Source organism: Phaseolus vulgaris, chromosome 2 (assembly GCF_051622355.1).
Source record: "Phaseolus vulgaris cultivar YP4 chromosome 2, ASM5162235v1, whole genome shotgun sequence".
Lineage (NCBI taxonomy): Eukaryota > Viridiplantae > Streptophyta > Magnoliopsida > Fabales > Fabaceae > Phaseolus > Phaseolus vulgaris.
Genome location: NC_143499.1, coordinates 46,311,269 through 46,324,037, shown reverse-complemented (window position 1 = coordinate 46,324,037; position 12,769 = coordinate 46,311,269). Strand labels below are relative to the sequence as shown.

At 32.6% G+C, this 12,769-nt stretch overlaps 1 protein-coding gene across 1 annotated transcript; it reads left to right on the top strand.

Moving 5' to 3' along the window:
- Positions 1-2,807: 2,807 nt before the first annotated feature.
- Positions 2,808-11,422, top strand: LOC137812630 (glutamate--cysteine ligase, chloroplastic). The gene is made up of 15 exons (XM_068614753.1): positions 2,808-3,467; positions 4,574-4,724; positions 4,854-4,961; positions 5,193-5,285; positions 6,542-6,625; positions 6,766-6,834; positions 6,925-6,995; positions 7,082-7,150; positions 8,316-8,409; positions 8,534-8,623; positions 8,728-8,808; positions 9,990-10,082; positions 10,632-10,712; positions 10,793-10,862; positions 11,119-11,422. The coding sequence occupies exons 1-15, from the start codon at positions 3,184-3,186 to the stop codon at positions 11,205-11,207; spliced, it is 1,527 nt and encodes a 508-aa protein (XP_068470854.1). The 5' UTR covers positions 2,808-3,183; the 3' UTR covers positions 11,208-11,422.
- Positions 11,423-12,769: the final 1,347 nt, after the last annotated feature.

Genomic DNA, 12,769 nt, shown 5'->3' with positions numbered 1-12,769 from the left:
TTAATCGTCGAACATGAAGATCGGTTTGAGAAGATTCAGGTGCATTGTGACAAGTCAGAGAAGAAGGTTGGTTTGTTGGAGGTTTAGGTGCATTGTGACGAGTAGAAGAAAAATAAGGTTGATCGATTGGACAGAAGTGGGTAAATCAATGTTAATAGCGAACAAAATATCTTGTAATGGAGGTATGGATTGCGGTTGAGACCGTTGGTAATATGGGAAAACACTTTCAAGAAAGATGACATCCCGACTTATAAAAAAAATGACTGCATATATATCAAATAATTTGTATCTTTTTTTATTGGGAGGATAATCAGACGCATTGTCGAGCGCGCAACTCTTTTGAAAAGTCAAATCCATAAATATATTTTTTATACCAAATTTTAACATCAACACTACTGAAATCCATAAATATATTTTGGTATATCAAGATTTTCACATATCTCAAATTTTTATTTATTATATTTCAATGTTAATGAACATGTAGATGATTAAATACTATAGATTTTTAGTAGTTAGATAATAATTTTTCATGTTTCATTGTTTATTTGAGATTTAAATTTAGCATAATCATTTGATGTAGATTAATTTCATGCTTATTCAATTTATTTAAATTTTATCGGCAATGATAGATGAAAGATGTGAAAACATTAAAATCAAACTATGATTACAATATTTACATGTATTTTTTTTTAAGATTTTGCTTATTCAAACTAATGTACACCTATAGGATAATTGTTATATGAAGTGAGCCAATGAAACTAATTTACAAATTTTATATTGGTCATCCCATTTCAATCAACTTTGCCAGGGAAAGAAGGGAGAAAATGCTAACTTAAAATTTGACATAGTAAACTAAATAAATTTACTTACATGATTTTGACATACTTGTTAAAAATATTAAATTTTTATTATGCATAATAATCAATACTATACCTCCTAAAAGCAATTAAGATTACACTATAAGTATATTAGTTAAATACATGACATTCAATTGTTTATTTTTATAATAATTATTTTAAATTATATTTATGATAAATTTAATTAATTTTAAAAATATATCAATGCTTATGTTAAATTAAATTGTATAAATAAATATATTTTTTATGAACAATCCACCAGTATTTTAATATTTCATTTTAGACTAATGTTTACTTCATTTGACTAATTATCAAACTATTCTAATAGTTTATTTCTTGAAAAAATACACTAAGAAGTAAACAAATAAAATTTAAGAAGAGTATTGAATCATATTATTAACTCATATTTATTTGAAAGTTTCCCTTGTGTTTAATTTTTTTTTTGGAAAACTATTCACTTTTCACATAACTTTCTTTTTATATAATCTATTTATATTTTATTTTTTGATGTGTTAAACCAAGCATTGTAGTATATGAGTACATTAACCTTTTTTAGTAACAAAAAGATGTAAAATAAATTTAAATTTAAAGTTAGTTGATTGATCAACTTTAATTTAAAGTTATTAAATTTGCATGATACTTAAATTAAATCAATAATAAATACACTTTTACCTTTTACTTTACATTTTTTTTTCAATTTATAAAAAAAAAATCCATCGCACTATAAATCATGAGTCCCAACAACTTATTATTTTTAATTAGAAAAATTATCACAATTAATATTATAAAATATAGTTAAAATCTATATTTTTTTACACAAACAGAATACGTAATAATTAAGACAAGATTGGAGATAATTATATTTTTTTCCAAAGTTTAGTAAAAAAATGCTGAAACCAGGATGTGCTTCATATCTACGTTATGAAAAGAAAAATTAAACAAACTTAAGAATAATTAGTTGGAGAGTCAAATAAGATAAACATTTTATATTAATATGCATATACAGGTTGGAGTTTATTTAGGTAGATTAGATTACTATATTTTTATAAAAAAAACTAACTTTTTAATAATAAATTCACAATTCATATTTCTTTACAAATAATTGACGTGTTTTGAACCTATTTAATATTTCAGTTAAATTGAAACAAACAGTTTTAAATAAAAAAAAAAACAAACACGGATGTTTTTAAAAATATAAAATATTCAATTGAAACCTTTAAAATTGTGCAACACATGTAAATCAATTCCGTAACCTATTGTTTTAGCAGATTATTTAAAATGAACTTTAAAAAATAATATTATATTCAGATTTTTAAAATTGAATACAGAAATAAAAAAGAACACTTTAGTCTTAATTTGATTATATTCTTTAAATCACCCTCCTAATGATGATTACGAGTGGTTTTTATCATAAAGTCGCAAATGAGATCCACCTAATAAAAGCAATTAGAGTATTAAAATATGATTCTGGGTACTTAAAAACTGTCACAACTTTTGCTTGCGTGTGTGCACACGTTAAACCCCCCATTCTATTATTCAGTGTCGTTGACTTGAAACGTGCCCTAGATTAAGAAGAACTAATCAAAAACGTAACCTCAGTTATTATTATTTTTGAAGGAGTATAATTTACTTACTCAGAAATCGATAATTTGCTTTAAAAATTCTATATTTTAGGGAGAATAATTATAGTGAATATATTGAAAATAAAAAAGGAAAAGATACGTGTTTAAATGGGGAGAATAAGAATGATTTAGCATGGATGGAAGAGATTGTGGTTCACTACTTTATTGTCCACATCATCGAATCATAGAATAAACTTTATAACTATATAATAATAATAATAATAATAATAATAATAATAATAATGATAATAATAATAATAATAGCTCAGAACCCTGTTTTCTTCTCTCATAATTCACTTATAAATTCCCGCCCTCTAATATCAGTATTAGTCTTTTGTCTGCACTATATAATTCTTTAATTATCCTAAAATAACCGTAGTTTAATTTGATTAAAAAGGGGAAATAATTAATATTTTAAAAATTTGAATGAATATTTTAGAGATTATAGTGCATATTATTTTCCCGAAGCAGAGGTAATAAATTGCTTCCATTTTGATTCCAAGAGAAGAGATAGCTACGAAGCTAAGCTTCTCTAAGCTGTGTCCCACCGAGTGAACCAGACAAACACCCTCCTCCGCTCACTCTTCTCCTCTTCTCCTTCTCCCACTCACCGCCAATTCTTCAACCCTAATACCCTTTTCTCTCTCTCTTCGCTCCTTCGATTTCTATCATTCCTCTGCCTTTCGCTCCTTCAGGCCACCGCCATGGCAGTCCTCGGGCGAACTACCACCGCCTACACGCACCGCCACTTACCGCGACGCCACTTCGATGGGCAAACCAAAGCCTCTGCTCCCAACACTTTCTCATGCTCTAACTGGGATTCTGCTAAGAAGCTTTCTCCCACGCAGAGGATTGTCACACGTGGCGGTAGAGTGATTGTTGCTGCGAGCCCTCCCACTGAAGACGCTGTAGTTGCCACTGACCCACTCACCAAGCAGGATCTTGTTGATTATCTCGCCTCGGGTTGCAAGCCCAGGGAGAAATGGAGGTGTCCTTTTCACGTTTCGCCTTTCGCCTCTCTTTAACACTTGTTTTGCTATATAATTGTTTTGATGTGCTTCTTTCTGTTTTCATGTTTGCTTTTGGATTATTATTAATCATGCTCCTTCCCTCCGTTTTTATCACTTTTCTACTTTCGACATGGTCCACCACGCATTAAAGCTAACCAAGAACTGATTTGTGTCGTGCTTTCACTGCTCTAGCATTATTCTAACATGCAAAAATCCAACACTGAAGTAATCGATCCTGGGTGTACCATGTTACAACCTCTGGGCCAGGAGACTTTTTTTTTTTCACTTTGAAGCTGTTGTAGAATATTTGAGATGGTTATTAATTAGTCTCCTTTGTAGAATGATACCATTGCGCTGAATTGGTTTATGGTTCGAATGTAATAAGTTTTGTTTTTTGGTCCTGCATTCATTTTCCATTTCCGTTTGCATTAATGAGACTATTGCTGGTCCCCCAAGTTTTGGTGTCGATCGAATACGTGTGCAACGAAGAGTATGTGTTTCATTTCAATAAGAACTATCTGTGACTGTAATTGCAGCTTTAACTTCGAGGTTTTTGCGGTCCAGCCACTGCCATTGCCTCTAACAGCCACACTTGTCTGTAATCAAGGATCACGATAAAACTGCAACCAAAACCATAATCACAACCATCATTTAAAACCCTTGGTTTAGACAATTATAAATGAAAGGAAAAAAAAAATCAAAATGCTTTAGCTGCTGAAGCAGTTATCCGCACTGTAGCAATGCTCAAATAGTCAGCCACACTGTAGTAATGCTCATTGTGGGCATATGCTCAAACACTCAGTTTTTTTGTTTGAAGAAACATATAAAGTAGCAGGAAATAATAGTTCTAAAGTGATGGGTAAAAGTGGACAGAGGAAAAACATTTTCCTTTGATCTCGTGTTTGTTTTTCACGAGGAGACCTTTATCTTTATATTTTGTTTCCTTGTTTGAGTTTGTGTTTTTAGTTAAGTTTATATAGCACCTCACTAGTTTTTTTGAAGGTTTAAAACTTGAGCTGTCTCTGATGTTGGTAACTACTTTGTATGTCTATAGGTGGTTAATTTTATTCATGTGGTCTTGCAGAATAGGTACTGAACACGAGAAGTTTGGTTTTGAGTTTGGAAGCTTGCGTCCTATGAAGTACGAGCAAATAGCAGAATTGCTGAATGGAATTGCCGAGAGATTTGACTGGGATAAAATAATGGAAGGTGATAAAATTATTGGACTCAAACAGGTAAGTTAAATTTGAATGAACAAGGATGTGAAGCATTTCTTTGACAATTACAATTTAATTCATTTGTTTAAATTGCATGCATTGTTACTGATGAAGATTTGAAGTTTTTTTGCACTTTATGTGAACCAGGGGAAGCAGAGCATATCATTGGAGCCTGGTGGTCAGTTTGAACTTAGTGGAGCCCCTCTTGAAACCTTGCACCAGACTTGTGCTGAAGTTAATTCACACCTTTATCAGGTAAGCCACAATTGTTAGAAGATCAGTTGTTTTGCTGTTAGAAAGAGAAAATTGTAATTTTCCATAGAATCATATTTTCTTCAGATAAGTCATTTAACTTATCATTGTAAGTTGTGACGTAATAGACAGCTAAATTTAATACTAGTTTGTTGTGTTTGATGTTTCTGTTATCTGATGAGTGATCCAATTTCCTTCAGATCTGTAATTATTTTCATATACTTGTGTTTATAGGTTAAAGCTGTTGCTGAGGAAATGGGAATTGGATTTTTGGGAATTGGTTTCCAACCAAAGTGGGGAATTGAAGACATACCTGTAATGCCAAAGGTAGTATTTTTCTTTCTATCCCTTTTTTTATGTGCTTGAAATGTTGAACACTTACTGATATCTATAAGCTTAAAATCTTCCTCAGACGTCACTTGCTGACTGCATCAGTTATTACTAGCCAGTCTAATAAAAGGATGACGTCATTTCATTTTAGTCGTCTTTTCAGGAATTCGGTTGGGTTTCCTCATTTCAGGATTAAATAGCTGTCCAATTTCAGTCATACCTATTCACTAGCTATCATAGTTGTTAAATAGCAGTTACGAGATAGGGCCCTAAAGGATTTGTGTGGAAGTTTTGACGCCCACTGCCACTTGCCTCCTTCTTTGTGCTGCATTCTGCCATTTCACGTTTTGTCGCTTTCTTGATGGATTTGGACCTTTTTTAGTCAAATTGTTTTGTGAATAGTTTCAAATAAGGTTTTTAAAACCTTTCTTCATTCTTCTGCGTTTTATCTTCTCCTACTCTCTCCTTGGCCGATTGTAGCTATTCTCCCTGTACCATCTGCTGGCAGTTCTAACTCCGACAACCCAAACTATGGCAACCACCATAGTTAAATCTCATCTTTCATTTTTTTTTAAATTTCGTATCTCTTATTCTTGCTTTTCTTCTGTTTTTTTAAGTTATTGTCACCTTTTTTTCTCATTTTTCTGATTTTCTTTTACCATTATTAACTATAATGATTAAAGACTATTGCAGCAAACATTTGTTTGCTGGACTCGAGTCCAGCCATGAATGACATATGGAATTTGGATTTTACTAGTGTATACTGCTTATACTTGGTCCACAGAACACAACACAAGGATTGGTAGATTAATTTGTAGATTGAATGAACATATATCCTTCTTTTAGGTTGCTTTTAGTAAGTCAAAGGCTTGTTGGATTTTGCAATCAATACTAGTAAATATTTCCTCTATGCTAAGTCACAATGTTGGAAACGCGTTAACATGAGCTACCTTTATCCGTTTATTTCACTGTAGTTGCTTTCGACTGAAAATTACAAATTTCTGTTTTTTCTATTTTTATTGATGTACTTAGGTTAAACTGTAGATTTACTAATGTAACCATTAGTACTTCTACACCAGAAATATTGTTATACCAAAGATCATGTCTTTGTTGGTGTTTTTTTTTTATAATTTCTTTATTATATGGGGAGTTCTGTCAGCAGTTCCTATTCTTTGTAGTAACTGAAAACGAGACAGTTCATTCTTGACCTTTGGTGGTTCAATTACCTGCTTTCTGACCATGTGTTGCCACAGGGAAGATATGATATTATGAGGAATTACATGCCTAAAGTTGGTTCTCTGGGGCTTGACATGATGTTCAGGACATGCACTGTACAGGTATAGATGCAATGATTTGCAAGCTGGCTTTTAACAAAGCCATCCTTCCTAATTTAAATGTGGTGAAAACAGTATCTTTTGACACAATATAAGCTTCTCTGATACTGGATAGTAATATATTTTTGCTTTTAATTTTATAGGTCAATCTGGACTTTAGTTCAGAAGCAGACATGATCAGGAAATTTCGTGCTGGCCTTGCCTTACAGCCTGTAAGAAATGTTAACATTTTTTAAAACTTTTCTTTTGTTAGGGAGTTTGTTCAATGCTGTGTGGTGTAATCAGTGTTATCTTTATGACAGATAGCAACAGCTCTTTTTGCGAATTCACCTTTTAAAGAGGGAAAGCCGAATGGTTTTGTCAGTATGAGAAGGTACGTAGAAGTTCTCATGCAGTCATTTCCTTTCACACTTTGCATTCTAAAGGTTCCTTATCCATTTTGTCGTATGATTGGAACAGCCATATTTGGACCGATACTGATAAGGACCGCACAGGCATGCTGCCTTTTGTCTTTGATGATTCTTTTGGGTAAGAGATTTTTCTGAATTATGAAGAATTAAGACTTAAACTGTTATTTTGAAGCCTTCTGAGTCTAGGCTTCATTCATTGTGATTTTAAAGGAGGCATTGAAAATGGAACTTTTTATCCTTTTGCTGATTCTGTTGTCCTTCTTATTGACTTACAAAATACATGTATTGGGAAATATCTTCATTAAATGGTTAGGGGCATTTCAACTTTTGAGATCTAAGATTCTGATGCCATGAAGATATGAAGAGTTAAGATATTTATTGGTTATTTCCCTAAAACTACTGTTGACCAGATATTAAAGGAGCGTTTGGGTGTGATGAAATTGTGTGCCACTGTTCTACTTAAGTATGATACACTGAATTTTTTACACTTTTGCCTCTGGAGTCTTTCTCGTACCATTATATACACATCATCCATCTTATTCCTTGATGTTTGGACTCTCCATGTTCATGTTTTATTTCTTTATTATTATTTTCTTCTATGACTTTTTTTTTACTCATGGTTTGACCAAATTTCAAGGGGTTAATAAACTGAATAATGTGCTTAAAAAAAATTCAAGCACTACTGTTTATTTTTTCTTATAAGAAAAAGGACTACCATGATGACTACATCAAGACTAAAGAATATGAAGAAATAACTCAGTACGCATAGAACATAATTTGTTGTTTTACTGGTGTTTGATGAATTTAGATGGGTATATTTTGGGTAAGATGCTGATAATTTTATTTTTTTTGAGTAAGATAGAACAGAATATTTCAGATAGAATTTAGAGATCAGAAATCCTTTATTATTCAAAACAATGTAGTACATAGTTTCCATATCTTCTACATATATAGACTATTGATAGACTTAATGGAGATTGGTTCCCAGGCTATTATTAATTGAGTGCTACTCCCTAGGGACCAATACCCATGAATTATAAATGCATATTATCAGTTGATACATGACGATACTATTTTTTGAGTGCATTAACTATTAATATTTCCAACAATGCTGGATTTATCTTTAGCAAACATCATTATTATTTTCTGTAATAGTTATTTGAGCTATGATAATTGTTGTATTGCGTCATCTCATCTAACATTCTGAATTACTTTTCCTTACAGTTTTATCAATTATGTGCAATGATTTGGTTAATTGTTTTTCTCCAATTTTCTAATTGCAGGTTTGAGCAGTATGTTGATTATGCTCTTGACGTTCCTATGTATTTTGTCTACCGGAAACATAGATATATCGATTGTACTGGAAAGACCTTCAGGGTTCCCATCTATCCTTAATATTATTGTAATTTAAGGCTATTTATTGTAGATCTGCCATTCATTATTGCAAAACTTGCTTTCCTTAAGCGCAGTGCATGTAAAGAATTGATTTTTTTTATTGCAGGACTTCTTGGCTGGAAGACTTCCTTGTATTCCTGGTGAATTACCAACTCTCAATGATTGGGAAAATCACTTGACAACTATATTTCCTGAGGTTAGTTTCTGTTGGTTTGACATTTTAGTTGGCAAAAATATTTCTTTTCAAATGATTTGCTGCATTTTCCTAGTTGTGTTATTACAAACCATTTTTCTTTCCAGGTCAGGCTGAAGAGGTATTTGGAGATGAGAGGTGCTGATGGAGGGCCTTGGAGAAGGTTATGTGCATTACCAGCACTTTGGGTGAGTGGCCTTTTTACTAGTTGTTCATTATGTTTGTAGTCACTTAGCCTTTGACATTTGGAAGTTCATTGTATTACTTGTCCACAACTCACATAAAAAATGGTACCGTATAGTGCAAACACTAGCATGTCGAAGTTGGGGTTGTAACTTAGCATTTAGCTTGTTCATGGAGGTGCTATGTTTTTAAAGAAGTAATGTTTTTAATAATAATTTTTGAAATTTTTGTTGAGGAAGTTACACATCTACTGTCTCAATTCTTGGAGTATTGCTTGTACATTTGGACAACATTACTCAATGACAATTGGTTTTGAGGTGAAAACTAAAATGGTATGAAAGCCTATAATCTATCGTGGCAAGTAAGCTATCTTGGTAGGCTTGGCACACCTCTGTGGAGGTGGAGGGGGAGTATCAGGAATGTCTCTGGTCGTCTATCTCAATCCTTGGGGTTATGTTGGGAAATTTAACTTAATTCCAATTGGTTTTAAGATGAAACCTAACAAGTTTATTGTCATGTATTTTATTTAAATTACCTTTGCTATCGATCCCTAAGTGATGTAGGACTTTTGGTATACATGAGCAAGTTCTTTTGTCAAAAGGGGATGCAGGGATTCCTAAGTGATGTAGGACTTTTGGTATACATGAGCAAGTTCTTTTGTCAAAAGGGGATGGAGGGTCTGGGCTCCCTGCCTGAGATGCCAACATTCTAACCATATTTGAAGTATTATCCACTTTTGAAGCTTGGACTTGACTTTGTCATGATTTTGTTTTTAAAATGTGTCTTGGTGAGTTAAGGGAAAAGGGTAGTATCATTGGCTCTCACTCAGTACTTGTTCTGGTATGTCCAGAATTCCCACATCAGTGTTATAGTCGATCCTAGATCCATTAAAAGGGTCACTCACCATGTTTTTTTTGTATCAAGCCCAATAGTCTTAAGGAAGTGTATTGGGAAAAACCCAAATCCCACATCATCTATTTATATTGTCAAAATGCAGTATATAAATGGGGATAATCTTCACTTTACAAATTTTTTTTGTAGGATTTTATTATACCCAATCCCCCTTTCTAAGATATTTTTAGTTGCTCAAACTCTTTATCTTTGCATGTATGCTCTTCACTTAATCTAATGAACTGCTTCAATAACAATTTAGTAACTAGCTAACTAATTTTCCTGATTGTGTCAGGTAGGGTTATTGTACGATGAAGCTTCTCTACAAAGTCTTTTGGATTTAACAGCTGATTGGACCCCAGAAGAAAGACAGATGTTACGGAATAAGGTAGCATCCTTAGTACCACTATTTTCATTTGTATTGCTATTATTCAACCCAAATGCACGGGTTATTAAGTTCAGTCCCAGAAATATTTTATTAATCTCGGACGTGTTCTCTCATGCAAAATATCTCTGGGATGGAAGAGTGGACTAACCCTTGTGCTGAAATATAATTAGAAAAGGGGGATAAGTGAGAACCGAAATCTTGACTTCATCATTTGGTCAAAGTGACCTTGAATCCTTGCAAAGTTATTTCATGATCGGTGCAACCGGAAAGATGGATAAAGGGGAGCTGTTTTACTTTTTTAAAAATTCTACTATTAGGTTCTTGAATTTCAGAGGACTCTGATTTAAGTCTCCTCCCCTCTCTCACACACATACACACAAACACACGGGGTAACGCATATATACTGCAAAGCCTAGAGATTTTCTTCTCGAGGATTGATATATACGTCAACCCAACGGTCAACGGTTGATTCTTACTATTGGACAGTTTATGTTTCAGCAATGACTATTTTCGTACTCTGTCTATACTAACCACTTGAGTCTATGGCAGGTTCCCGTAACTGGTCTAAAAACACCATTCCGAGACGGTTTGCTAAAGCATGTTGCTGAAGATGTTCTACAGTTGGCAAAGGTAAAAGCCTAAAAGGTGTGATTATTTTTGTTATTGCTGCTGTTTTCAATGTCGCTAAAGACATTGGGGTGCCTCCACAGGATGGCTTGGAGAGAAGAGGCTTCAAGGAATCGGGATTTTTGAATGAGGTTGCCGAGGTTGTTAGAACAGGTAATGTATTATTTGTAGGGTATATAGTACTGTGATTATGCAGGTTTAAGCCAATTTTTCGATTGCTTTTCGATATAGCGACTCGAGTTTTATTTCTTGAAATAAATTTTCTTTATATAGACCTATACATCGTGAAATAGATTATCTTTACTATGCCATGCTCGCATGCATGCACTTCATCATTGTTTTTTGTTGTTTTCATGAAAGGTTTTTTCTGTTTTGTTTAGTTTTTGACTAATGATCTTTGTGGTGGCAGGTGTCACTCCAGCTGAAAGGCTTCTGGAATTGTATCATGGAAAGTGGGAGCAATCCGTAGATCATGTCTTTGAGGAATTGCTTTATTAAGGGTGTCTTATCTTCCAAATGTCAGTGGAAAAGATTAATTATGTAATCTTTTGGTTATAGGAAATAATATATTTGTAATTTTTGCCTTGAGGTTTCTCATTACCTTTCTTGGAAACACGATCTGATCTTGCTGACATTTGATTCATGTCAAAATTTGGAAATCCATCGGCATATTCATTTTAACAAGAGCATCAATAGATCAAATGTTTGTGGTAGATTCAAAAACCTTTAATTTTTCTTTCCTTTAGGCTTAGACTCATTCAATTACCAGCTTTTTAAATTATTTTTTTACTATTTTCCTACATTGTTTAAACTTTGACTAATCTATGCTCCATTGAAAGATATATCTTAACAAACCAAAATATTAACTCCCATGTTTTTTGTTTTGTAACAAGTGATATCAGTCATCAGTCATCAGTCATAATGATGTTTTAGCTTTATTGAATGCTCTTGCGTAAGCAGTTCTTACTTCTAAATCATGATACCTTTCATGAACAGTAGTTTAGCCATTAGCATGGGACACACAGTACAGAATATCCTTTTCTGACTCTAAACGTGAATATCTTGAAACACAACTAGTTGGAGAACGAGGTGACTAGGTAGAGGTTGGTGATTTCTGTGGATAGAACATTCTATCTGTCATCTGAAACCTGATTTCATTAAATCAGAATTGATGGGCTACCTTATTAGCTTCATCCTGTCACTTGAAAACCATATATTCAACAGCACAACTCTATCTCTTTAAACCTCTTTTCTCATGCTACTGTTTTTTAATTTTATCTATTTTCACAGATTAAAACACACACTGATGAAAAATGTATTACATTCAAGTTCTTTCGTTTAGTAATGTCAATGAAAAATAGATTATTTCTATTTCAAAGTTTTTTTTAAAGCAAGACTTTTTTTTATCGTAGCTTTTTATTTATCATCAATTTAAATACGAAAACAATGATTACAAAGAGATTGTTTTACCTATTTGATTATAACAGAAATTGATTAAGTCTACAATTATTATTAAAATATTCTTCAGAGATAATTCAGTCTACAAACTCACAGTATATGTTGCAATTGGCTGAATTTGCAACCACCTTAAATCTTTTGTGTATGGTAGCTGTATGAGATGATATGATACATTCAGAACTTTTCCTTTCACATTTCCTTCTCTCTTATTTCATTAAATTACGAATCAAAATTTTCTCCACTTAGTATGTTTAATATAAACTCGTATGAAGACATAGATTTTTAATATATAAAATTATCATTTTTATTATTGACCTTGCGCATTAAGACACTATAGTAAAATCTTAAGTGTTCAAATTAATGTAATCGTTAACGATTCTCATTTACAGTTTCTCATTCGAAAAAGAAGGGTAAACAATCTCTCCAACAGCTGGTGATATTCCATGAATGAATGACAGTGAATGGAAAATATTTGCTGTTTATAATTATTATTTTTGAGGGATTCCCACACCAATACCTAACTATTCTCTGTCAAGATGCTTAGGGATTTATATGACATACACATTTTAATTTTTTAGTGGATAACCGACAAGAGAACTTAA

Excerpts from the sequence above, each read along its gene's own strand:
- LOC137812630 (XM_068614753.1), top strand. The coding sequence starts at position 3,184 with ATGGCAGTCCTCGGGCGAACTACCACCGCCTACACGCACCGCCACTTA. Across the intron at positions 7,151-8,315 it reads GTCTTTGATGATTCTTTTGG|GTTTGAGCAGTATGTTGATT; the intron begins GTAAGAGATTTT and ends TTCTAATTGCAG. Across the intron at positions 8,809-9,989 it reads GTGCATTACCAGCACTTTGG|GTAGGGTTATTGTACGATGA; the intron begins GTGAGTGGCCTT and ends TGATTGTGTCAG.